Source organism: Lissotriton helveticus, chromosome 2_1 (genome assembly GCF_964261635.1).
Source record: "Lissotriton helveticus chromosome 2_1, aLisHel1.1, whole genome shotgun sequence".
In the NCBI taxonomy this organism is placed as follows: Eukaryota; Metazoa; Chordata; class Amphibia; order Caudata; family Salamandridae; genus Lissotriton; species Lissotriton helveticus.
The window spans coordinates 1,655,818,473-1,655,845,765 of record NC_136059.1 but is presented as its reverse complement, the minus strand read 5'-3'; the positions used below and the strand labels follow the sequence as shown (position 1 = coordinate 1,655,845,765).

General features: G+C 47.0%; 1 protein-coding gene across 3 annotated transcripts in view; it reads left to right on the top strand.

The window, feature by feature from the left end:
* ARHGEF38 (Rho guanine nucleotide exchange factor 38) overlaps positions 1-27,293 on the top strand; it is a 352,819-nt gene that overhangs the window by 140,522 nt on the left and 185,004 nt on the right. Inside the window, exons 4-5 of one of the 3 annotated variants that reach the window (XR_013607167.1) lie at positions 13,662-14,203; positions 14,247-19,204. Coding sequence is in view for 1 of the 3 variants with exons in the window: in XM_078676618.1 (XP_078532744.1) it covers positions 13,662-13,809 (148 nt within the window). In the remaining 2 variants the exon portion in view is untranslated. Of the gene's footprint in view, positions 1-13,661; positions 14,204-14,246; positions 19,205-27,293 lie in introns of those variants that run through there. The other 2 variants (XR_013607166.1, XM_078676618.1) reach the window with 2 other exon arrangements.

Here is a 27,293-nt window from a genome sequence, read left to right as displayed (position 1 = left end):
TTCTGACACCCCGGTTGGTGTCCGTATTGAGGTTTAACCGCGCTGCCGCCTGCGGGCGTTCTGGGCACTTGGTTGTTTCGGCTTCCTTTTGAAAGCTACCTGGCGCGCAGGGAGGTGACAAGGCCCGGTCTTGCTAGGAGGGCCAGCGCGCTAGTGGCGTGAGTGCCCCCCTCTATTCCCAGTTCCACTGGGCACCATCTGCTGGCAGGCTCGTTCTGCCCCAAATTCTGATACAGGCTATAGCCTGCTGCCCTGTCCTTCAGGCTGTCTTTGGCCCTTCCTAAACGTAGGGCACTCGGGTAGTGTTGGGCCCTTGGTGGAGATGGGGGATGATTATTACGAGGAGTCGTCGTCGCAGGGCTACCTCAACGATGATGAATTCTACCAGGCTGTAGATAGTTCTATTTTTAGATGCGTCACAGACATCGTGGGGCCTATGGAGGAGCGCCTCTCTGCACGTATCATCCAGGAGTGCGAGAGGGTTACCCAGGCGCATCTAGGGGTCCCTAGTAATCCTACGGCCCGACGGAGAGTACTCCCCCGCCCCTAAGAAACCATGTAAGGATGGGGTGTCGAGTGGAGCGCATGGTGTGGACAAAGACGCCTTCGAGAGGTTGCGCGATGCATTCCTAGCTAAGGCGATGGACCCCACCCCGGTGTCCTCCCCAACCCCGGGCCCCTCTGGGGCCGCTACTGCGGCTCCTTTGTCACCGGCTCCAACCTCCCCAGCGGACACCGACGATGATGAAGGGTCGGAGCGTTTTTGGCAGCCTTCGGACTCCGCTGTCGAACTCCCACAGGACATTTCTGGTATGCTAGACCCGGAGGAGATCATGCATCCGAGGTCAGCGGCATGGGCCCCTGGAGAGAAGGTGGCGAAGTTTGTCACTGGCCGCCTCCGCAAACCCTTAGAAAAGGAGGCGAGGAGCTGTTTGCGTGGGGAGTGCCCCAGGCCTACGCTGGAGGGGAAGGTTGCCATGACCCCTGAGTTAGACCCAAAAATGGCCACTTTTTTAGCAACATTTGTTAAGGACCCTAGGAAAGGCATTGACCGCTCCTGGCGGGCTTGCCAAGATAAGCTATTATATGCCATCGGCCCTATAACGAAGATTCTGGACATGGCGGAGGAGGCCAAAGTGTCCGGGGCGGCCATCTCCCCTGAGGTCCTCTCCAACTGGGCACAGAGAGTGGTGGTTTTCCTAGGGAACGCGAACTGCGCGCTGTCCACAGAATGCAGAAGATCCCTCCTGATCAAGCTAGACCCTAAGTTGGGGGATCTGGCCTCTTCCGAGGCAGGGGCAGTGGCCCAGGGTGGTCTCTTTGGAGAGCCTTTTATCAGGGAACTGGGGAAGTTCGTTAGTACCTTTACATCCCTAGATAGGGCCCAGTCAAACATCAAAAGAGTCTTCCACCAGCGTTTCTCCAGGGGGGCCGGTCGCGGAGGGGGCTGCGCGACCGGCCGTGGTGGTCAGCAAGCGACCAACAGGAATCAAGGCTCCGGGCGAGGGCAGTATAACTCCTCGCAAAATTGCAACACATTCTATCCTACCAGAGGACAACGCTTCCGTGGCCGTGGTGGCTTCAAGAATGCGGCTGGCAACTCCTCCAATGGTGAGTGTAATCTCAGCGGACCAGGTCCGCGTGGGGGGATGACTGGCCCTGTTTCCAGAGGCCTGGGCCGCGATCACGACGGATGCCTGGGTTTTGCAGACTATCCGGGGTTTCCATGTGGAATTTTACGATCATCCCCGGCAGGCCAGGCCTCCTCATCCTATCGTGTTCTCTTGTGCGGATGCACGACTAGTCGACGACGAAGTTTCAGACCTGCTTCGCAAGGGCGCCACCTGCCTTTCCACTCAACACCCGGCGGGGTTTTTCAGCAATTTGTTCTTGGTGGACAAGGCAGATGGCGGGAAGCGGCCGGTGATCAACCTCAAGGAATTCAACGGTTGGTTGGTCTACCGGCACTTCAAGATGGAGGGTATCCATCTTTTGAGAGATGTGCTGCTTCCACACGATTGGATGGTGCGCCTGGACCTCAAGGATGCGTACCTTGTGGTTCCCATTCATCCCCCACACCGTCGCTTTCTACAGTTCCGGTGGAGGGGTCAGGTGTTCGAGTTCACCGCCCTTCCTTTCGGTCTTTTTTCGGCCCCTTGGTGTTTCACCAAGCTCCTTCGGCCGGCGGTGGAGGTTTTACGGAGCCAGGGTATCCGAATGATAGTCTATCTGGACGATATCCTGCTGATGGCTCAATGCCCCGAGCAGTTGGATCTTCAGCTGCGCCAAACAATATCCTTGCTCCAGGGTCTGGGGTTTGTGATCAACAGCGAAAAGTCTGTCCTGGGCCCCTCCCAGTCGGTCGTGTTTCTCGGTTTTACAGTGGATTCATTGCAATGCACCCTGAGCCTCCCTTCCAAGAAACTAGGGAAGATCCGCCACATCCTCCGACAGACGATCTCACGATCGCACACGTCTCTCCGTCAGATTGCCCGGGTGGTGGGTCTACTATCCTCCTTCATCCAGGCAATCTTTCCGGGGCCCCTGCACTACCGAGCCCTTCAGCGCCTCAAGGCGCATTATCTCTGGCGAGGCCTGACGTACGATCAGGTGGTCTCCCTATCGGACGAAGTGAAGGAGGAGATGAACTGGTGGCTTACACATATGGAGGCCTGGAACGGCCGGGCAATTTTCGGTCCAGTCCCGGACTTGGTGATAGAGTCCGACGCCAGCCGTGCGGGCTGGGGCGCTCGCTGTGGAGAGTTTTCCACAGGCGGCGCCTGGTCATCCGAGGAGCAAGAGCTCCATATCAACTGTCTGGAACTGTTGGCCGGGTCCTTCGCGGTCCGCTGCTGGACCAAGGACACAGTCCGTTCTTGCGTCTTGCTTCGCATGGACAATATCTCGGCCGTGCGCTATGTAAACCATTTGGGTGGCCCTCGCTCCAAGGCGCTTTCGGACTTGGCGAAGGTCTTTTGGAATTACTTTCTGGCACGACAGGTGTCGGTGACGGCAGAATACTTACCGGGTCAGGACAATCAGGTAGCGGATTGGCATTCCCGATATCTGCGGGACTCCAGTCAGTGGAAACTCGATCCACAAGTGTTCAGATGGCTGGACGATACCTGGGGTCCATTCTCGGTGGACCTTTTTGCGTCCCGTCTAGACTTCCAGCTCCCACATTTCTTCAGCTGGAGGCCGAACCCTCTAGCGGAGGCCACGGACGCCTTCCTCCAGGATTGGAGTCGGGAGAGGTCATACGCTTTCCCTCCGTTCTCAATGATTCTGAGAGCGGCGGCCGGAGGTGGTGATGGTGACTCCCTGGTGGAGATCTCAAGTATGGTTTCCAGTTCTGTTGGAACTTTCTTAGGATTCTCCAATCCTACTCCCCCGGTTTCCACGGCTTCTTCTCAGCGCGGACGGGGAACTCCATCACCTGCTCACTCAGAGCTCCCTTCACCTCATGGCGTGGAGGCTTTCGGGCGACGGTGGTCGCTCCCGGGCCTTTCGAGACCGGCTGAAGATTTCCTCTTGAAGGCCTGGGCAGGCAGCACGACAAAACGTTATCGATCTGCCTGGAATAAGTGGTCCCGTTGGTGTCTACGACGAAACCTGGATCCCTTGGTCGCAGGAGTCGTTCCGGCGTTAAACTATTTGGCGGAATCCGCCGCGGCCGGTCTGGCCTATCATACTATCAATGCAATGAGGTCAGCGATCTCGGCGGGCCACCAGCCGGTGGCGGGGGCACCGCTGGGAGAACATCCTTTTGTTTGTCGCCTCCTGCGAGGCATTCGACTTTCTTTGCCTCCGGAACCGCGTTATTCGGTTCTTTGGGATGTCAACCTGCTTCTTAACCTCTTTTTATCATGGCCGCAGAATAAGTATTTGTCCTTGAAGGAACTTTCGGCGAAGTTGGCGATGCTCTTGTGTCTGGTTTCATGCAGGCGAGTGTCAGATGTACGCGCCTTGGATGTTACGGCGAGAGTTTTTTCCCAGGAGGGGGTGGTCTTCACATTGGGGCGTCGCACGAAGTGTGCTTCAAAGTCCATTTCTTATCCATGCTTCATGGACTCCCCCAAGCTGTGTGTGGTTCAGTGTTTGAAGGTGTACGAGGATCTCACCTTAGAACTTCGCCCTCCGGGCGAGCGACAGCTACTAATCGCGCTGCGAAAGCCGCACAAGGCTGTCTCTTCTCCCACCATCGCCAGATGGGTACGGTGGATCATGCAGGAAGCAGGCATTGACACAAAACAGTTCGGTGCTCACTCGGCTAGAGGGGCCATGGCCTCGAAGGCGTTCTCCTTAGGAGCCAGATTAGAAGATCTAATGAGAGCTGCAAATTGGTCTTCGGACTCTACCTTTAAAAGGTTTTACTTCAAACCGGTTGTTGATATTGCTCATTTGGTGGTGAGTAAGCTTTAAACTAGCATAGTCTGAAGCCTCCAGTCCTGACATAGAATCGAAATTTGCCTAGCAGTGTAACGGTACGTTTCAATTCTATTAAGGATACGGAGGCGAGGATTATCCCTCCCGATCCGCCTATCCGACTGTCTTGCATTTTGGATTCTTTGGTCACTGACAAGTGTCCCTTTCACTGCTGACGCTGTGATCTTTGTTGTAGGAAATGATGGCGCCAAGAAGGACCAATAGTGGAATAGCGTACCTCCCGCGAAGAAAGAGGAAGTGGTCATGAAGGGGACGTCCTACCTAGCTGCAGTGGATACTGAGAAAGGACTACATTATGGACTGCCCTATGTTGCTCATGGGAGTTGTAGTTTATGGACATTTTTCTTTGTTTGCCCTTATCCTTTGTTAAGGTAGGGCTGTTGTTAGGTGCTTTTTGGCTGCTGTCAGTTTGTTAATAAATCAGCGAAGCCCTTAATAGAATTGAAACTTACCGTTACACTGCTAGGCAAATTTCGATTCAACCTTTACTTCTTATTTGTCAGTGTGCTTGCCACTTAACTTTTTCTTTGTTTCTATTGGTTGTAGCATTCTATTTCCTGTTATCCCTTGTGTGTTCCTCTTATCAGTCTCCCGTGGCCCAAGTACTCATTTCCATCTGCACCATTTGTAGGTGGAACTTCTTTTATTGGGTTAAGGCTGCACATCATTTACTGTTCAATTTTACTTTGCTTTCTCTGGCTGCACTCATTGAAAGTGTGCTTGATTAATGTAATGTTGTCCTGTCAGCACCATTTCTACTGTGCTTGTTGAAGACTTGGTGCCTGCCTAAATAGCGCAGGACCACTCACACGCATTGGTAGTAATTGCGTGCTCAAACAATGGCTCACTGTTATCCTGGTAAAATATTTGCAACGTGGAACATGCATTCTAAATGTGCTTGAGATATTGGGAGCATGTAATTGTATCCCTCTATTGAGCCCGACTTTTTGTTTTTGGAAGGCCTGACCCTGCTGTTTCTTGGTAATACCTCCTCTTCCAGAGCAAAGAACGCCTGTCCACAAGTATCCAATTATCAGATCAGTCTCGACTTAAGTCACAATGCAATTTGACTGGTCAACGGATCATATTTCCTAAAAAATACACAGCCACTGGGAGCAGACAATTGAGAAAACAGCTGCCGAGTTTTTAGTCAGCTCTCTCTCTTGTGCATTTGGCATGTAGGGAACTATAATGGATGAATCTCTGGGTCCTTGTATGACTTTCCAGTGAGAAGGAGCGGCACACAATATTCTTAAAAGCGCAAATATTTTGCACGGCAGAGAAGGGTACGATGCCATATCATGCAGCCATGGAAAGTTTGTCTCCAGACATGATTGAAAAAAGGTTGGTATTTACATAAGACCAAGAGCGTATCATCCATTAGTGCAGCAGGTACAGTAGCACAGGGGCCAGAGGCGTGGACAGGCCCATTCAACCCTGAATATCGCTCATTTTTACAATTGAAACCGTGACTAGTCTATTCCTCCCTTGTTTTTATTTGAGTGGTATTTCCCCGCAGGGTTATCTGCTTTAAGACACATGAGGCAGTTTGCAGCGGCTTCAACTTTCTGAGAAAAGATCATCTGCCAAACCATCAAATTACTGAAAATCTCAGGATCCCTCGGAGGGTGAAATGGTGACTGACTCAGTTTCTTGAAGAAATCAATGCCCCCTCCTGCCCGTCCCATTAATACACTGGAATCACTGGCAGCCTGATGGAAGGTGGCTGGCATCTGATACATACCATATGACTGATGCAGCTAGCAACTTCAAACTTCTTTCAGCCCCAGTGGCTGTTTAAACAAGCGCACACTTTGAAGGACAACAGTCTCCATGCCAAAGTGCCAGAAGACATTGTATGTCTAAACTGTAGCATATCTTGTGCCTGTCTCTGAAAGAGAATAACATGCTATCCAAACCCTCAATTGTCATGTCAGTTTTTTCTCACCAGTATTAGGTTCATCTTAATTTAATGTGGAGATATAAACATGGTGACATAAATGTAATTCATTTATATTTATTTATATTGTCTAAGTGACAATGCTCTTGGTCCGTTGGCTCCCGCTCTGACGCGAAACTGGACAAAGGACATGGGAGTAACCACCCCCCGGGAGGGTCCCCTGAATCGTCCAACCCTTTCCTTAGGGTACTTAAGGGCTAACCTGTAGGTGGGTCCCTAGATTCATTGTGAAACAAGATTCAGATCAAACACCACTTCTTCTATTGTCTGGGCACTCTGGACTTCACTGGACTTCGTATGAGATCGACTTCCTCTCCCTTTCAGTCTGCTGCATCGTCTGTGCATGTGCACCATAAATGAAGTTTCAAGGCCTGTATACATCAAAGACACCTGAAATAATCTTCCTTGAAGTGAAGGAGTCACTTCCCTGCATTCGCAGGCATGCAACTAAGTCGACCGGTCTGCTGATCCTGAGCTCCTCCGGACTCCAAAAGGTTCTGCAACACAGGTGGTGGTTTTCCACAGCTCTCGAGGCCTGCCCTCTCACCACGTTTGAGGCCAATATCCCTCGAGCTGTCTGCAATAACCAAACCCCTGTGCACTGCATCAACTTGCAGTTGCAGTGGCTTATTGGCTTCCTTCCACCAAGATCTTCGGGCTCCAAGTAACCTCAATCTCAAGCATCTCCAGTGAGCAACGTCTTCATCCACATCGAATTGTTTGCTCCATGGCCTACATCTTTTGGTGAGTTGCTCCAGGTCCTCTTGCAACTCCAGGGCCTTCAGCCTGTGGGTCCTGTTGAGGGTCACCTTTCTTTCTTTTGGGCTCCCCTGATTGTTTGGGCCTGCACTGACTCCCCTGCTTGTGGTGAGATCCCTGAACCTTGCTGATCCTGACATTGAACCTCCTTCGACTTCTGCATTGGTGGCATATGCCAATGCTTGTTGGTGCTCCTACTAGACACCGACCCCTCAGCACTTGACATGACAGCTTGTGCACGGCTCCTGGTCTTCCTCAGTGTCACCTGATCCTCACAGCTGCAGAGTCAAGATCATCGTCATCTCTCCTGCAACAACCAAAATCGGAAGGCATTTGTCTCCCACGTCTCCTGGTCACTCCTGAGTGACATATACTCTGTCCCCTCTGCTTGCAGGTACCTCTCAACTAGAATCCAATTTGGATTCCACCAGACACCTTCTTCTTCAGCAGTGACACTTTCCTGAAGTCCTCCATTGGGTTTGACGCGGTTTCCAACACCACTTCACACCTACGCACCCAGCTTCCCTGGTGTAGGTAACGTGGGTGGGGTGGCTCTCCAACCTTCTGTCTTCCACAGGGTTTCTGCAGGGTCCACTAGGAAGGGTCCTTAATATTTAAAAATCTAACCACGACTTACACGTAGACTTTTACAGAGCACGTAGTCGTGTTCCCACACTGCACTCGCTCTCCATGGGGTTCCTAGTCACTCACCTTGGGTGGTTCCTTCGGTCCACATCACTTCTACGTCCTCTCGACATTGTGTTAACCTGAGTCGTGGTTCTAATACCACTTTCTTAGTATATGGTTTGGTCCCCTCTGGGGCCACTGTGTATTCTGTGCTATTTACTGTATTTCTTTTCAAAGTATTGTGTGCATTGTGCATATCTCTGGGTAGGAGATATTTGTATGTGTTAGAGAGTATGATATAATAATACATATTTTTATAGATACCTTGTGTGGTTATTTTTCACTTAATCTACACCAGCGTTTCCCAAACTGTGGTCCGCGGACACCCAGGGGTCCGTGAGACATTCCCAGGGGGTCCGTAGGACTCGAGTGCGTTTCGTAGTGAAAAATGAAACGCCCATGCGTCCTCACAGCACACAAGAGCTGTGAATGTGGGCACAGGGGCAGCGAGACCACAACAATACCATCGGGAGGCGGGGGCAGCGAATGGGCAGTGAGCAGTCAGGGGGGTGGGGCCGCAGGGGGCACAGCGGCTGGGGAAACGAGCGGAACAGAAGGCAAAAGGGGCACAAAAACAAGGGAAAAACGAGTGCCACACAAGGCAGAAGGGCACAAAAAATGAGTAGAACAGAGGGCAGAAGGGCACAAAAAACGAGGGAAAAACGAAGTGGAACAGAGGGCAGAAAGGCACAAAAAACGAGTGGAACAGAGGGCAGAAGGGCACAAAAAAACGAGTGGAACAGAGGGCAGAAGGGCACATAAAACGAGTGGAACAGAGGGCAGAAGGGCACAAAAAACGAGGGGAAAACGAAGTGGAACAGAGGGCAGAAAGGCACAAAAAACGAGTGGAACAGAGGGCAGAAGGGCACCGGAAAATGAGTGGAACAGAGGGCAGAAGGGCACAAAAAACGAGCGGAAAACTAGTGGAACAGAGGGCAGAAAGGCACAAAAAACAAGGGAAAAACGAGTGGAACAAAGGGCAGAAAGGCACAAAAAACGAGTGGAACAGAGGGCAGAAAGGCACAAAAAAAGAGGGAAAAGCGAGTGGAACAGAGGGCAGAAAGGCACAAAAAATGAGTGGAACAGAGGGCAGAAAGGCACGAAAAACGAGGGAAAAATTAGTGGAACAGAGGGCAGAAAGGCACAAAAAACGAGTGGAACAAAGGGCAGAAAGGCACGAAAAGCGAGGGGAAAGCGAGTGGAACAGAAGGCAAAAAAGGCACAAAAACGAGTGGCACAGAGGGCAACCAGGCACAAAAAACTAATGACACAGAGGCAAAATACAGAAATATTGGGGCAGCTAAGAACAGAACGCAGAACGGGCAGAGAGGCACGGGGGCAGCGAGGGGAACAGAAGGGGAAACTGGGCAGAGACACGGGGCAGCGAGGGGTACAGAAGGAAAGACCGGGCAGAGAGAGCACGGGGACAGTGAGGGGAACAGAGGGAAGAAAAGGGGGCACGGACCACATACAGGCAGCGGGGGAAGACAGACAACAGCAGTCACAGACACAACAAAGAAAATACAGGCAATACAATAAAAGCAATAAAACGTTGAAATGCACATGTGTATAGGTTACCATTAGTTGGCAGGCAGGTAAAAATAGATGCAACCAGGATCAGCAGTAGGGTTTTTGTGCTGCTGTCTGATTGCTCACTTTCCACAAGCCCTTGGGTACCACTAAATAATACACTGCTGTATGCATACATGTGAGTGCCAATAGACCCAATTCAGGCTGACTCCCTCTTGAAATTGCCTCTGCTTCTAAAGGCTTTTTTAAAAAGAAATTTAAATTGTACAAATTGCTTGGGGGTCCCCGGCTTCCAGTAGAGATCCAGTGAGGGTCCTCAGAAGTCAAAAGTTTGGGAACCACTGACCTACACTATAAGATTGCATTCTGGTAAAACAAACTGCTTTACATTCCTTCTGGACAAAGCCTGAAGGCTGTTCTCCACAGATACCACTTCGAGAGCTTTATAAGGTTGTCTAAGGTCTTTTAAATCACCATAAGGGTTGTCTGGACTGGTACTGGGTGCCCTCTTACATAAGTGGACCTCATATACCAGGCCAGCTTCTCACAGCGGCACTCCACTCCTCGGTGCCATCAGTGGTGAAAGTCCTCAGTAAAAGGAATGTTTTCAAACTTGCGCAGGCTCTTGAATTATGTTGGATTCTCATGTATGCGCAATGAGATCCAGAGGATGGCAGTCGTGACCCAAGTGGATTGCCTTTTAGTTGGATGGGTAATCTTGTGGGATCAGGTATGCTTTGCTTGGTCTCAACTTTCAGTTTGTAGGATGTAAACAGATTCTGAAGGCAATTAGGGCTTTATCCATTATATAGTCACACATGTTTCAATCATATGTTTGCACAAACAGTAAGTACTGTTGTTTAAGTGTTTGGATACTGCGCAACAATTGTTTTCAGACTCTGAATGGTTGCTTGCTTTCGCAATCATAGTGGACTTCATATATTTAATAAACTGTACTTTGAAGCAACAAACGTGAAAGAAAAGTGGTATGCAGTACTTGGTTTGATTGAAAAAAAGGTGATTGAGAAACTCGTTACCGAGCATTTGGAAAACTATAGAAACAATGTGAAAATCCGCAGACTGTTTTTTGACATTTCTGTTGTAGGGATTAGTAGTGATGGGCGAGCCACCAAATTAACAGGGAGAGCCCCATTATCGGCTCTTAGAGCTCGTGCACAAGCCAAGCCCTAAAAAGATTTGCTATGTGACTCATACGCCAAATATCACATTAGATATATTAAACTCTCTCAAAATTCAACACGGGTCTGCATGTGGACCAACATGTTTTTCCAATGTATTCACAAGTATGTTACTCGTATGTCAGATAAAAAATTGATTAAAAGGATATGTAACTCTCAGAGCCTGTCTCTTTGTTCACCTTTCACCCCTTTCTTTCCTGCCTTTTTCTGGAAACCCTTTCTCTTGTTTTCAGTAAAAAAAAAGTCATGTGGGGTTAGCTAAGCAAATGTGTCATAATGGCTTAGGACACTGTTATATAAACTGTGACTGGCTAACATTGTAACAGAAATGCTAATGTTTTTTGCATAAAAATAAATAAAAACACTTTGAAATAAAATAAAAAGTTTTAAAAAAAGTGATAGTTTTAAAACATGAACTGCTGGCGAACTAAGAGGCAAGACAATTGTCATAAAAACTCTGTAGATGGGCCAGATTATTATAGAGAAACATAATAGTCTATTAAATACAACACAATAAGTTTTTGTACAACTAGTATTCTGAACTCCCATATTTGAAAGAGCTTACAGATGCTTTAATGAAGTAAAGAGAGTGCTGCTGCAATAAAATATTTGCCTAAGATCACACAATTTAAGTGGGGAAGCCGCATTTTATCCAGGTTTTCTGTTGTCACTTTGTACAAATCAGCAAGCAAATGGCTATTTGTCTTTTCTTATGTTAAGGGTTTGTTTTTACCTTGGTGTGTACTTTTCTGTAGGTTTTTATATAGTGTAAACTCGACCCAAATGTATTGGACAATTTTACATGAGCACCAGTAACATTACACAAGGTCACCATTAATTGTTTATACCTGGGGCAAATTAAGTGATATGCCCAGAATCACATGATTTTAAGCTGACACTGAGACTAAAATATGATTACCCAGTTCCAAAATTGACAGCTCTGGCCGTAATACCACCTCCATGGTACAGAAAAAGGGTACAAGGAAGGAGGCAGGCAGAAGCCACATGAAGTCTGTGCTCGTTATAGGCTCGAGGTTTCAACAGGACCTCGAGCTGAGCCAGAGCCAGGCTTCAGGCTTGAGCCTAACTCAAACTTTCAGTGGTTCGCCCAGCTCTAGGAATTAGTGCTGGGCAAGTAGTTTGAGGAAATGAGTCTGAACTTAAGGCCAAAGGCATAATATATCAATTGTACTTACTGTATTTAGTTTCAGCGTTCCTGAAGTTGCTGACTGAAGTGTGTAGTACCCCTGATTTACTTTGTTCCCCAATTTCGATCTCGCCCACTACTCATTGTCTTTGCTCTATATCACACATTGCCTTGTGTCTCACATTTTTAGGACAGTCCTATTGGCATCAACCAAGGCTTGTATTATATGAAAGTTAGTAGTCGTTTCGCTGCTTGTATAAAGTTCTTGTAGATTCATGAGGACCGTCAAACCCAGGCAGAATAATAGCTACCATTGGTGCACCAGGTACAGTGCACCGGGGCCCAGAGCTCCTAGGGTCCCATTGAACCCTGATGATTGCTGTATTTTGCTCCCCCAACAGCAGTCCAAGGGAGCATTTTCTTTTGCTTGCATGAAGGCCTGTGACTTGCATGCTATGCTACTGAAGCAAGAGGACTTTATTATATTGGGTCACTTCCCCAAAGTTTACAATGTCGTTCCAAATCAGTCATGAGCATTAATCTCTCAGATATAAGCATGGTGTGACAAAGTTGTAAAAAGGTTGGCTCAACAGAGGGTACACTTTGCCATAAATAGTCTGGTCTGTCAAGAGCCCTAGGGACATTCAAAAACTGGAAAATCCTAGTAGAAGAATGAATGGAAATGGTCGCACCAGAGTCTGTTCTAATTAACAGTGGACTTAAAGCAGAGTTCAACGCCAGTGCTCATCACCTCCTAAGGCATGTGCCACAGATCTGAAGCATCAAGTTTTATGGTGTATGGGTGGGAATGGACGTTATTGAACAAATCTTATATAGAGGGTCTAAGCAAGGGAATATTTAATAAACTATCCATGGGTCTAAAAAATATAGAAGGTGCAAAAACCTATTTGGATGCAGAAAACCTAGTGTACTGTATTCAGAGGATACTATTTTTAGGAGGCAAAAATAGATATCTTTACAAAGGAAAATCCTTTAACAAGGACGGAAACCCATCACTCTCCGAAGTGACATGCTTCATCATCTGGATTGCTCACTTATCCTCTTCGTTTGAAAACATCCATGAGCTCCCCTTTCTTTGTGAGAAGGGTGTAGCCCCTGGTTACACTATTGAGTAACTGGGAAGGAGAACCCAGATGATGAAGCATCACTTCGGTGAGTGATGGGTTTCTGTCCTTGTTAAAGGATTTTCCTTTGTAAAGATATCTATTTTTGCCTCCTAAAAATAGTATCCTCTGAATACAGTACACTAGATGTTCTGAATCCAAATAGGTTTTTTGCAACTTCTAAATTTTTTAGACCCATGGATAGTTTACGGGAATGGACGTTCACATAAGCGAAACCTATTGGCTTTGCCAATGATTTTTTTCCCAACTTTTCTTGCGGATCTTGGCAGCTCTTCTCCCTAGTTCAAAATCACAGTACCGAGTCGTTGTTCTACCCAATGCATTACCCATTCTGTGCGCCCATATGATGCACCGGCATACATTCCTCCTACCTCAGATGTCCCCTCATTTTCCCAAAGCAGGCATGCTTCAACTCCATTTTTATACAACTGGCACTTGCTTCTCAGAAACGAAAAAAATAGTTATCTATCTGAAGAGGTCAACTTTGTTAGAACAGTATGTGCTAAACTCTGCCCTCGGCAAGCACCGTGGAGTCTTATCAAAAGGCAACACGTAGAATTAACTGCAGCAAAAGAACTACCTCTTGCCTCGTCCTGCACTTCATCCCGGACAGTGTATGTCTGCCTCCACTGAATATGTTCCTTTGCCGTTTTAAAGTACACTTGAGTTTTCTTGTATAAGCTAGCATTGTAACGTGCCACTGTTCGTTTGATTGACGTTGTGAATGCTAAAATGGCTGTTCTGTACACTGGCGCACTCATTCAACCACTATCCTTGGCTTTTACCAGGAGACCTGTTCTTGCGCATCAAAGGCCCGCTGGAGGACGTATATAAAATCTACTGTTACCACCATGACGTCGCGCACTCTGTCTTGGAGTCCTACGAAAAGGACCAGGAGCTGAAACAGCATTTGAGAAACTGCGTCTTGTCCTTAAAGTAAGAGATTTGCAAATGCACATGTTTAACCCCAAAATGTATGCTTCTTCAATGGGCAGGTGGCAAACCTAACTTTTTTTTCTCAGATATGAAACGAAGTGGCTCTTTCAGTTCACATTTGTGACAGCAGGCTTGTTGGCAGCCTCAACCCACGCTGCCTTTTTGTGTAGGGGGGGAAGGAAAGATGGGGGAGCACACAACGATTGCGAGCCAGGGGTCATAATTAGCGTTGGGAAGGGATGGAGTCTGGTAAGGCGAAAATGGCACGAGAGGCTTCACGTTCATTGCCGTCCAACTGGGGGGAGAAACAGGACAGCCTGAAGTAGAAAAGGTAACGAGCTTAGCTGGGGGGGTAAAGAAACGGCCCACACGCGCGCGCGGCTCCTGCTGGCCTGTGCGTAGAATATCAATCCGCCATATTGAAGCTCGGGGCCTAGTCAGGGATAATGGGACTGAGCGGCCTTTTCGCCCGCCTCCGCTGCTTCCTCGGGGCCCAAATGACCAGGACGCAGAGCAATTAGACTAGTTCCAGCAGCCTGGCCGCCTTGTAGTGTAAATTGCAATTAGGCTGACCTGACGGGCTCCCCGCGGCTGCGCTTTCTCCAGCTGCGCAGACCAGTTATTTCGATCTGAGGCACGCTTGACATTTACAGCAGAGCAAGGATGCTGGCCTAAGGCTTTTTATTTTCAGAACTGGACTTCGTGTAACCTATTTTGCAGCCTTTATTTGCCTATAAAATATTTGGACAAACGCTGAGCAAAAATAGGAAGTAAAATATTCGAGAATAAATGTGTATTAAAAATTACAAAGTTAATAAGCTATATACTTTGATTGCTATATTGTATGCCAGCTAAATAGAACAATATACCTTATAGCAATTTCTTTTCTGCTTGCATGCATTCTCTTTTGGTGCCTTGCAAGAGGAAAGATTGGTGGTGGCTTTTTTTTCCTCTCAAGTCCATCTGTCACTTTTCACACACAGCCATGTTCTCTTGGTAGGTGACCACACTTTTGTCCCAGAATGCATCTCTCAGGATCCAGAGTTTAGTAGGGGCATAACTGCTCCTCCTAGCTCAGGCTTAGGTGACTTAGGGCTAGATGTAGGTAATTCTCATTCACCGACTCTAGAATACCGAATTTTACCGATTCGGTGTTCTAGATTCGGTAAATGAGATGTAGTTAAAAATTCGGTATTTTTTACCGAATCTGTAGGATTCTGTAATTACCGAATCTGTATTTACCGATTCGGTAATTGTCATTGGTTCCTATGGGCCTTGAGGCCCATAGGAATCAATGTCAATTACCGAATCGGTTAATACCGATTCGGTAAAAATACCGAATTTGCAAGGGGGACAGGGTGTCACTTTGACACCCTGTTGCACCCCTGATACTGGCTTGTGTGCCATGTGGCACACATACATGCCCTAAGGGCATGTATGTGTGTCACATGGCACAGGTGTACATGCACAGATGTGCATGTACACAGGAATTCGTTATTTACCATAGAATAGTATTCCATGGTAAATAACGATTCGGTAAGGGCCTGTGGCACTGATTACAGTGCCACCTACATGTAGATTTACCGATTCGGTAAATATACAGATTCGGTATTTTACCAAATCAGTAAATTTACAGAATCGGTAAATATACAGATTTGTCACATTTTCAGGCCCCTACATCTCCATCTGCAAATACCAGTTGGTAACGGCCGAAATCGGCCGTTACCGACCGGTATTTGCCTTCCTACATCTGGCCCTTAGTGTGTGGGGTGTAGGTGGACCAACAAACGTAGGGTCAAGCCTGGCTCAGCCCTGACGTCTGGTTCTGGCTTGGCCCATCCCCAGTGGGTCTGGCGAGACATTTTAGAGCTGAGCCCAGTATCTTGGACCCTCCCTTATTTAGTTTTGGAAAGAAAGGAGTTTGACACCTAGCTAAACTAAGGACTGCTGACAAGTATGCTATACAAAGGCGTAAATCAAGTTCAGAGTGTGTATTTTTCCCTTTAACTTATTCTATTAAAATTCCAATTCGAAGCCAGGGCAAGAGGGTGATTATGTGTCTACAGACCGAAGATACATTTCACAGATGTGCTCAAACTGACTGGGATTTTTTACCTCATTAGTTTGTTGTTTTATTTAATTGTCTCCATTAATGTGTTGAGCTCATTCTGAAATTAAACGGAGGAGCCATTGATGTGAATGTGCAAATGTTGTGCCTAATTTTAGTATGAGGGATAATAACACAAATGCATTTTTAATATGTGTGGTTTGCTGGATTGCTTTGCATGTTCTTTCAGTTTTATACTTTAATGCCTCTCACCTTTTAGAGTGAATAATAGAAGTTTGCCTAAAAGTTGCGTCTAGACGAGTGTATCATGTCAGATTGATTTGTTATGTGTGTTGTATGCCAATTTCACTTGCCACTATACCTTAATTCAGCTCTTCAAAGACACAGAAGCACAAAGTTATGTTCTTTTGTTTAAAACTGGAGCTACTGTCCAGTGGCTGAGTAGCAAACAATGTAACAGGCAAACAGGTTCAAACCTTGACTTCCCTAATTGACCAAACTGTGAGATCTGAGACAAACCATTCCTTTTTAGGGTATGAAACTCTGAGGTGACTTTCAATATCCTTATCATGTACGGCAGGGAGAACTTTATTCCTTATAATACATGGTCACACCATCACCTTTCTCATAAGCCTCCCACATACTTGGTACGCAGCTCTTTCATTTGTAAGAGTGAGCATGTTTACAAACATGAAGAATAAAAGTGTGTAAAATGAAACACATAAAACACGCTGTTAGATATTTGTTACAAAAAGATATTAGAACCAGTTTAATAAGTTAGTTTTTTAATAAGAAGGTGCAGTAGTCAGAATGCAGAGAAACATGCAGAAAGATTCTAACTTTTCTATAGTTACCTAAGGAGGGCTAAAAAATAAAGATGTTGCCATAATGATCTCCTTTCTGTTTGTCACTGTACAGCTGTAAAAACAGAGCGGGGAATCCGATACATCATTACACACACAGTGAGTATGGCAATGGCTTGAATAAGCTAATAGCCTCCTTAAACATGGAAATAATTTGTGACCCAGACCCCGCAACAGATACTTTGTTGAACACCTTCCATCGAAACGGGGCTGAGTCCACGATTGACTACATACTTTTAACCCTCCCCCTTAGTGTAAGGGTTACTAAGATAGGTAACTCCTTCACGACTTTTAGCGACCATGCTATGGTTTCAATAGAGTTGAAAATCTCAACATGGGAGAAACAAAGGCACACAAATGTTGAAACATCAATCGTGGCAAGGAAAAACAGGGTTCAGTTAAAATGGGCACACATAGACAAAATCAAGATGATTCCAGAAATCATATTAAATACATAAGATAACATACAATTGTGTTTAGATCCAGAAGCGGATGCAGGGGAGGTTGTCAGAGCTTTCTGCTATATCCTAGGAAACATAAAATCGTCCGTTACAAGAACAAAAGCGCAAAATAAAGGAAAAGGTAGAGGCTGGTTTGTTTCACCGTGTACAAAAGCAAGAAAGGCTCTGTTATACACCCTTAAAGCCAGACCTGGAAGCCAGTATCAGATAAGAACATTGCGGGCCTCGTATAAACTACAGCGCAAAAGTAGAGAAAAGGAAATGAGGGAGGACTTATGGGCCGACCTAGATAAGGCAGCTAACTCAGGAAATAGCCGTGATTTCTGGAAGCTAGTAAATGCACATTTTTTTAAAACCACTAGTGACCCAACTACAGATACAAATGCGAAGAGGAGGCTTGGGTCTCCCATTTTGAGAATATTTTTTCCTGTAATTCTGATATCTCATCCAATCAGGTAGTAGCGCAGGAAATGCGCCCAGAGTCTTTATTGTTCTCTTTTTTGAAAGTTAAAGCAGGGCTGGATTCATGTAGTCTGGGAAAGGCCCCGGGACTGGACAGTGTCCCAATTGACTTTTTTCAAGAAAATCCAGACTTATGGATACCACTCCTGATGAACGTCCTGAACAGTATAGCCCTGGTAGGCCCCCCTCCCTCATGGTCATCGTACCCATTCACAAAAAAGGTAATAGGGCCAACCCAAAGAACTACAGACCAATCTCCTTGCTGGATACATCAAAGCTTATGGGCCGCGTTCTCCTATCTAAATTAGAGGGATGGGCAAAGGACAATACCATCTTAATACCGGCCCAATATGGATTCCAGCAGGGAAGGGGCACTGTGGAGCAGTGCTTGAATTTAGCATTGACCATAGAAAAGTATACTAGAATGAAGGATGGGAAAATCTACATGGCATTCATGGACCTGAGCGCTGCGTTTCATTGCGTGGTCCATGATAAGCTATGGAACATAATGGAGATGATGGGGGTAAACTCAGCTATATTAAATTTAATTAGGCAATCATATGTAAACGCGACTGCATCAGTGCGCTACACCAAAAATGGAGACTGTACTCGTTCCTTTAAAATCTCCGAAGGAGTAAGGCAGGGATGCGTACTGGCCCCATTTCTCTTCTTCATACACACGAATGGAGTTGAGGAAGCACTCACCATGGCAACGCGGGATGCCCCTCTTTTTGAAAATCATATGCTACCAATACTGGCTTATGCAGATGACGCGGTGCTAATTGCCATAACAGGCCTTGGGTTCCAAGGGCAGATAACCGTGTATGTCACATTCATGGACTTACTTTATCTGAAAGTGAATCAAACAAAGTCTTTTATAATAGCAGACGGGACAACAAAAAGAGGAAAAAAAACGCAATTCCATGCAGAAGCGGAAAAAATAGAGGTACTGGATTCTTTCCCATATTTGGGGATTTTTTTGATAAAGATCTGACCTGGGCGAAACTGACGGAAGAAAGAAAGATGGTGATGGAGAGGGGCTTAATGCTGTAAAATCCTTTGCTAGAAAACTGGGTGCTAAACCCCTATTACCGATAAAAAAATATCTACCAGGCAAGAGTAAAGTCAGCAGTGACCTATGGAGCTGGCGTTTGGGGCGTAGTGGCACCAACACCACTACAAATGATTGAAAATGATTTTTTTAAATCCATAGTGGGCCTCCCTTCATCTATTGCAAATAGTACCCTCCACATGGAACTAGGTTTGCCCTATATTTCAGATTACATACAACTAGCCCCACTCCTCCTTTGGCACTCAATATGCAGAAGAGATACAGTGCCACTTAATCAATAATAAGGAGCTGTTTAACCATGGATAAGTGGAAAAGGTCTAGGTGGCTTAGTTATGTAGAGTCAGTGCTAAGGGAGATTTGCCTCCATGAATTATTTAAAGATCCACTGACCTGTAAGAAGGTCTCCAAGCAGAAGGTTGCCAACATGTTCCTGCTAATGTCTGAGTACAAGCGTAGAGAAAAGCAAAAAGAGAAACATACCGCCCATATATACAGCCTCAATCCACCACTAATAGATGGGGGTTCTCTTATTTAGCGAATGTAAATAGGACCCCACACAGATTCATATTACTCAGGTTCCGTACTAACTTGATCCCTCTCATGCTAGGTTATCCGGAAAAAACATATAATCGTTCCGAGCTTAGTGCATACCCTTGTGATAACCTGTCATCCCTAACCGAATTGCATTTAGTTTTATTCTGCAGGCTATATAAGAATGAAAGAAATGATTATTTAAAACCAATTTTAAAGAAAGGGAATTTTAAGCAGTGTCGGGTGGCACTCTACTTTTTAAAATCATTACCTTACTCTTTGGTTTGCTACTCAATAGCGTCATTCTTATGGGCCTGAATGAGGAAGAGGATCGCGTGTATATGACATGGTTTCTGTTGTTTTAAAGATTTTAATGCCTCTATGTTTGTATTTAGAATGATTGTCGAAATATCTGTATTTTTACAAACAATTTGTACAATTTTATGATGAAGTATTTATTTGTACTTTTATGATCATTTTTAACTTGATCGTATAAAGAAATTAAATTAAATGAGTGGAATAAAGAAAAGCCACCTTTCATTTTCTTTCTTAAATAGCTGTTTTAATTATGCTTCATTGAAGGAACAAATTGACACTCAATTGTGAGACCAGCAAGCTGGCTTCCACAAAGATAGATCTTGCACAGACCAGATTGCAAAATTGCGCATCATCATTGAACAGTCAATGCAATGGAAATTCCCCCTCTGTCAACTTTGACTATGCAAAGGCATTCAACAGCATCGATAGAGAGTCCCTTTGGAGATTCCTCTGTCACTACGGCACACCAGATAAAGCCATAAGAATCATCCGGAACTCTTACAAGGGAGTGACCTGCAAGATCATCAATGGAGGACAACTCACGGAAGCTTTCAAAGTAAGGACCAACGTCTGCCAGGGTTGTTTGCTATCACTTTTTCTCTTCCTGCTGACCTTCGACTGGATCATGAAGACATTGACAGCAAGGAGTAGAAATTGGATCCAGTGGACACCTTGGATGCAGCTTGATGACCTGGACTTTGCAGATGACCCGGCCCTATTCTCTAATATCCATCTGCAGATGCCAAAGAAGACCGGCAAAATGGCAGCCACATCAGCACAACTTTGCCTCAACATCCACAGGTGAAAAACAAAGATCCTGATGGCTAACACAGCCAGCACAACTGCAGTCACTCTTGCAGGCGATGCACTGAAAGAGGTTGAGGCTTCACCGAACTGGAAAGTGTCATAGGCAAGTAGGGCGGTACAGAGACTGACTTTGAGGCAATAATCGATAAAACAAGGGCTGCCTTTATTCAGCGAAAGATTATCTGGATCAAGAACCTAACGCTGCAAACAAAGATCAGGCTTTTTATCAACAACTTAAAATCTGTCCTTCTATATGGAAGAGAAACGTGGAGGGCAACAGTTACCACCACCAATAAAATCTATACTTTTATGAACACCTGTCTGAGGAAAATCCTGCAAATCCGCTGGCCAAACACCATTAGCAACAATGACCTATGGCTATTCCTACTCCAGGCTCAGTAAGAAATCACGAAAAGATGCTGGGGCTGGACAAGTCACACCCTCCTTAAGCCCCGATCAAAACACTACCAGGTAATACCTTACCCGGAACCCTCCAGGGAAAGGAAAAGAGGAAGACCAAGAAACATCTGGTGTCAAGTCCTCAAGGCTGACTGCAAGTAGATGGGTTAAACCTGGAGTCAGATTGAAAGAAAAGCCCAGGACAGAGTTGGCTGTAGAGTCATGGTTGAAGGCCTACACCCTCAGGAAGGGTAGTGGGCGTAAGTAAGTTTAATTATTCTCCATGATCTAACCTGCCTTTCTCCTCAGCTGCTGGCTCTTGCAGCAGGCACTGTGACATCAGAGCTGAACTGTAATAAGTTATTACAGTTGAGCAACTACTCACTTCTTTATAATAGGCAACTGGGTGCATCACAAGTCGCCAATTCTAAAGAAATTAAAGACCAGTTTATCTACCGTAATTTTAGAATACAATTTATTATAATAAGATTAACCATTTACATAGTGCTCATCGTGCACTGAATTGCCTCATGGCTCACTTATGGCATTCTCCTCTGGGCATATTGCGGGGGTTGTTGGTTCTTGAATCTTTGTTTAGTGTTAGAAATTAATTTCAATAAATTTTGGATGTAGAAATGTAATCTATGCAATACATAGAAACACTTCCAAATGTTAAACAATTAGTTGTACATTATTTACGTGCCAAAACTTTCCAAAGCTCTGCTTGCATTTGGGGTCTTCGAGCTATGCCAGACCCTGGACGCTTAGCTCACTATATTTGCTGACTTGCCCACCACTGATCTGTGGCTACCAAAGATTGGGTTGCTTTGTTGCTACCTGCTGGAGTGAGCAGTGTTCGAAAAGAGGGTCCTATGTTATGTTAAGTTATAGAAGTTTTATATCGCGCACAATTACACATGAGTATCCTGGCGCGCAAAGTTACCGTGACCTGGCGGAGCAAAGGAGTTAAACTGGCAGGTTAAAGAAGAAGGTTTTGAGTTGTTTTTTAAACAACCTAGAGTCATGCATGTAGCGTAATTCCAAGGGAAGAGAATTCCATGCTTTAGCTGTTTTAACGGAAAGGGACTGACCTCCAAGCCACATCCTACGGAATCTGGGAGTCACCAACCGGTGTTGGGTGGCTGAGCGCAGAGCCCTGCTCGGAGCATAGAAAGCAAAACGCTTCATAAGATACATTGGTCCAAGACCGTGCAGGGCTCTGTGGGCCAGAGTGAGAGCTTTGAATTGCACTCTATGGGCCACAGAAAGCCAGTGTAGATCTCGCAGGTGCTGTCTTACGCTTGATCTTCTGGAGATGTTAAACAGAAGTCTAGCCGCGGCATTCTGTATGGTCTGCAGTTTTTTTACCAGATAGCTTGGAATGCCGATGTACAAATGTGAGAAGTTGGCCTGATGTGCAGTGTTCACTATTCTAGTGATCACTATATATCAGTCCAAACAACCCTTATTGATGATTGGTTGTAAGTCAACCTTATAGACCAGCTATCCTAGTAGCGTGGATACGAGCAGTCTAAGGCTAAGACTCTAGAGGGCGTGTTAAGCCAGCTGTTTTACCATCACATTACCCCTTGAACACCCAGTGAAAGGACACCACACAAGTGTTATGAAAATAAACAATGTATTTATTAGAATCACAACAACCCTGTACTCTTTATGAGGACAGGGTGCTAGGCACACAACAAAACTCTTACGAAAATACTTAAGTTAGCACAGTATATACAAATGCCCGAGGGGCACGAAAAACCATATACTCTAAAAGTGGAATGCGAAATTACTAGCAGGTAAGTACAGTACTAATAGGCTTTGGAATCGCTAGGACTTGACTAGGGAATCGTTAGATTACTTCTAGGGGGCCTAGGGGACTCGGGTGCAGAGTGTGCACTCTCACGCGGGATGCGGGACAAAGTCTATGGAAGCTAGTAAAGTTAAAGTTAGTGTCTACGGGCGAACCCGACCTGGTAGGAAGAAAACGACAGTGGATCCTGACCCTTGGATAGTGAGGCTATGCTGGGGCACCGAAATGCCGAAGTTACCTAGCCCAGGGGCTGCAGCTGCATAGGTCTCAAAAGACGTCGGGAATCCTCGTTGCCGGACCAGGAGCCTGGAAGAAAGATGCTGGCAGGCGACCAGTGAAGATAGTTCGAGTTGATCCAAGCCTGGATCTGGAAGATGGATGACACCTGAAAGCAGAGGGGACCAAGTTCGTGACTACTAGCCAGTAGTCAGTGGGCACCAGGAGGGCACCGGATCGTAGTCACCTCGACTAGGTGAGTGGGCGACGCTGGCTCTGCAGATTTCACGGACCAGGAGGCGTTGTTGGCGACCAGGATGGAGAGGCGAGCTTTCCCACGATGGATGAAGCTGTCGGCGTCGAAGTTGCCCAGGATTGGGCAACAAGCCTTGGCTAATTCAAGCCCACGCGGTGGACTCAAAATGGCGTCTTGAGGGGACCAGGAGGGTCCGGGGTGCTCCTCTTCTGGAAGGGAGCAAGGGCCAGTCTGGAGCAACCAGACCAGCAGCAGTGATGTCGTCGGGCGTCGTTCAGAAGGCCACAAGCCAGCGGGCTAGTAGCCAAACAACGCGGTGAGCAGCAAAAAGCAGAAGGGCCCCACGCAGATCGTGGAGATGCTGGGAGGCTGCACTTCGGTGCTGGAGCTGCTCAGGGTCGGGGCTTCTCGGACCCCAAAGCACTCACCAGGAAATTACTCGGCGGGCTTGCTGTGCAGAAGTCGTGCAGTCTTGAAGATGGCCGGTCCCTCGAGGTCTCGTCGCACCCACGGTTCTCAGCTTGGCTGTAGAGGTGGGTAGAGGTCAGAGGTGCCAGGGAAGCCGGTTCTCGTCGAGCTGGGCAGTCGGATTCCGGAGGAAGGACGTGCAGCAGACCGCAGTGTTCTTAGATGGTGCCTGCGGATGCAGGGTGACTACTCCTTAGCCACAAGGGAGAATCTTGAAGAAGAAATCGTGAAGTCCTTTCGTGGAAAGTGGTATCTTGATTCCAAAGATGATCTAATTTGGAAGGGGGCCAGTCCCTACCTTTATCTGGGAAAAGGGGGCTGGCACGCGACTAGGTCCTGCCCTATGGGTGGGACCAGGAGGGGGTGGTTACACCCACTTCCTTGGCGGGCTTTCCCCAGGCCAGGGGCTGGAGTGCCCCTGGAACTGGTTTCAGCCGGCCTATGCGCAGTGAGCACCGGGGTGCCACTTGCAGTCACCTTCCTCTGTAGCCCTGCCTACCTGGAATACACAAAACCCTGTCTGGGACGGTGCTGGCACCGCCCCTGGCAGGAAACCCTTTGTCCTTATCTCCTGCTCTGGGAGAACTCCCAGCAGCAGGAGGGCAGACTTGTGTCTCGGTGGCAGCATCCATTTTGTGGATGCTAAGGCTCTGTCTGACTTTAACCGGGGTTAGGGGTTACATACATGTCGTGTCCCTCTAGAAGGGTGGAATGCTAACCCCGTCGCCAGAATTGGCGAGGGGTTAGTATTCCAATTCGTATGACACCTTACTTGACATGTTTTGATAAAGCGATACCAGAGTTGGCATTTAACCGCGAGGATTATAATGCACTTAAGAGTATATGGTATGCGATATCATGGAAACGGCTAAGGGATAGATCCCGAAAGCCGCAGACAGGCTCAGCTCATGCCAGAGCACCATCTCACACGATTCCAAGCACTCTGCCTTCAGGATTGTTAAGGCCTGCCATAGGAGTGACTGATAGGAGATCTGTGTTTCCATTTTTAGGGTTAGATATAGGTATACTATATCTAAAGCAAAGGGTGATTACACCACCTTGCCCCAGCTGTCAAGCAGCCAGTTGTGTCAGATTTGGATGGCCAGCCAGGAGTGGCATAATACATGCTGCAGCCCCTGGTAGGCCCTGGGTACACCTATGCCCTGGGTACCTAAGGTACACTGTACAGGGACTGATAAGGTGACTCAGTATCCAATTTAGATATGTACCTAAGGTACATGGAATCCATTTTACAGAGAGAGCAGTAGGCCTGGGGTCCTGATTAGCAGGGCCCCAGGTCAACTAAGTCAGAAAACCAGCAAAACACCAGGCAAAAAGTTGGGGGCAACCATAGTCAGGGATCTACCTTCCTACATAACCCCCCCCCAAACGAAAGGAGATAAGGCTATCCTTGCCAGGTAAGCCTATATTGCCTGAGTGGCCATATAAGGAAGTACCAGCACTGGCATGGTTACCCCCTATCTCATGGTCCACTAAGCAATCCCTCACCCTAAGGGTATCTGAGGGTCTCCACCATAGGGAATCTCTACCTGTGGTGTGTTTTGGCAAAGGAAAAGGCTGGTGCTGAAATGGAGTACTGAAGTGAGGCTCCACTAATTTTGGGCTCAGCTTCCTCCAATCGTTTTCCACCATAGAGGCCTTTCTTTCCAAGACTGAGTTGTTTTGGGCTCTCAGGGTCAACCTCTGGCTACCTACAGCTGGAGGTTGGGTCCCTCTGTTTGGCTTACTGGAGGGACAGGTCAGGTTTGGGGCCCTCAGGTCCCAGGTTTGGCTGTGCCCAACAGTGTCCATCTGTGGGAGGTCCCTAACTAAATTTAAGGGGGATCCCTCAGGAGTTGATTTTATTTTCACTTGGCTAGGACTACTAGCTTCAGTGCCCTTAATCTGCTGATTGGGAAATTCTTTTGGACAGGGGGCCCCTTGGGGTCCAACACTGGCCTCCCTGACCTCTACAGCCCTGGGCTGACTGAGGCAGGGTAGAGAGGGGCAGGTTACCTGCTCCAGACTGGGTCCCACCTTGGAAGGGTCCACTGACATCAGGGGTTCTGCCAGGCTAGGCCTGACTACCTCTGTGGCAGTTTCTTCACAAGGGGTCAGATCAGTTCCCTGAGGAGGCTGATCTTTTCCTAAAGTCTGGTGGGAGGGAGATTTCTCTTCCTCCTCAATGCCCTCTGTCTGAGTGGAGTGATCCATAGTTTCAGGCTTCACAACACTATCATCTGTCTGAGTTTGAGCTGTGGCCATCACAACTCTCCCAACCTTTTCAGGAGGGGGCTCAGTTTGGGTGTGGGCTGTTACCATGACAGCCTTGACAACCTGTTCTGGGAAGGAAGTTGTCTGAGATTGGGTTGTGACTGGCACAACCCTCCTGACCTGTTCAGGGAGGACATCTTGGACTGGGGCTGTGGCTATCACTGCCCCACTAACCTTACCATGGGTGTTTACCATTTTAGAATGGGTTTCTTGCTCAACTTCAGCCCAGGCTGAGAGCTCTAAATCATTCCCCAGTAGGCAATCTACAGGCAAGTTTGGTGACACTGCCACTCTCTTGTGGCCAGTGACACCTCCCCAGCTGAGATTGACCACTGCCATGGGATGATCTCTCTGTACTCCATCAATATTGGTCACCTGGTATGTGGCACCAGGTAAAAGTTGCCTTGAGGGGACTAGACTCTCAGTCACCATAGTGATGCTAGCCCCTGTATCTCAATAGGCCTCAACTTTTATACCATTGATGAGGGGTTCCTGTCTGTACTTGCCCAAAGTGTTGGGACAAGTTGTGAAGTTGGCAAACCCCATGCCAGTCTCACAGACAAGAGGATCTAAGTTTGGGGACCTGGTTAGGCCAGAGTCCCTAGGAACTCCCAAAGTAAATGCACCCAAATTCTTGGGGGCACTCCCACCACCTGGGGGATTACTACTAGTAGCAACAGGAGGTTTGGGAATGTTACTTGGGGGTATGTTTTCCTTATTGTTATTCTTTGGGCAACTGCTGTCAGTTTTCAAATGACCCACCTGTTTACAGGGGTAACAATAAGGTTTCTTCTGGTTATTAGAAGGATTCTGGGACCCACCCCCCTCAGAGGATTTTTGGGGCCCTGATGTGGTTTGATCTGGAGATTTATTCCCACCCTTCTCTTGAGGCTTGGTTGATTCCTTTTTCTGGTCACCACCTTGGTCCTTGGGCCTAATCCTGGTTCTGACCCATTTGTCTGCCCTCTTACCCAATTCCTGTGGAGAGGTCAGATCAGAGTCTACCAGGTGCTGGTGTAATAACTGGTTCTGACAATTATTTAAGACTTGCTCTCTCATAATTAGATTATACAATCCTTTGAAATCAGTAACCTTACTACCCAATAGCCAGCCTTCCAAAGCCTTAGTGGCACAATCAACAAAGTCTGACCAGTCCTGAGACTGAGTTTTCTGGGTGTCTCTGAACAGCAACCTGTACTGCTCAGTGGTTAAGCCAAACCCATCAACCAGTGCATTTTTCAGGACCTGGTAATCATTAGCATCCTCCACTCTTGTAGTGAGGAGCTTATCTCTACCTTTACCATCAAAGGAGAGCCACAGTATAGCTGCCCACTGACTCTGGGGGATGCACTGCACAGTGCAGGCTCTCTCCAGAGCAGCCATCCATTTCTGGATGTCATCCCCTTGTTTAAAGGGGGGCACTATCTTAGTCAGGTGTTTAGTATCTAAACCCTTCTCTCTATCTCTTGGGAG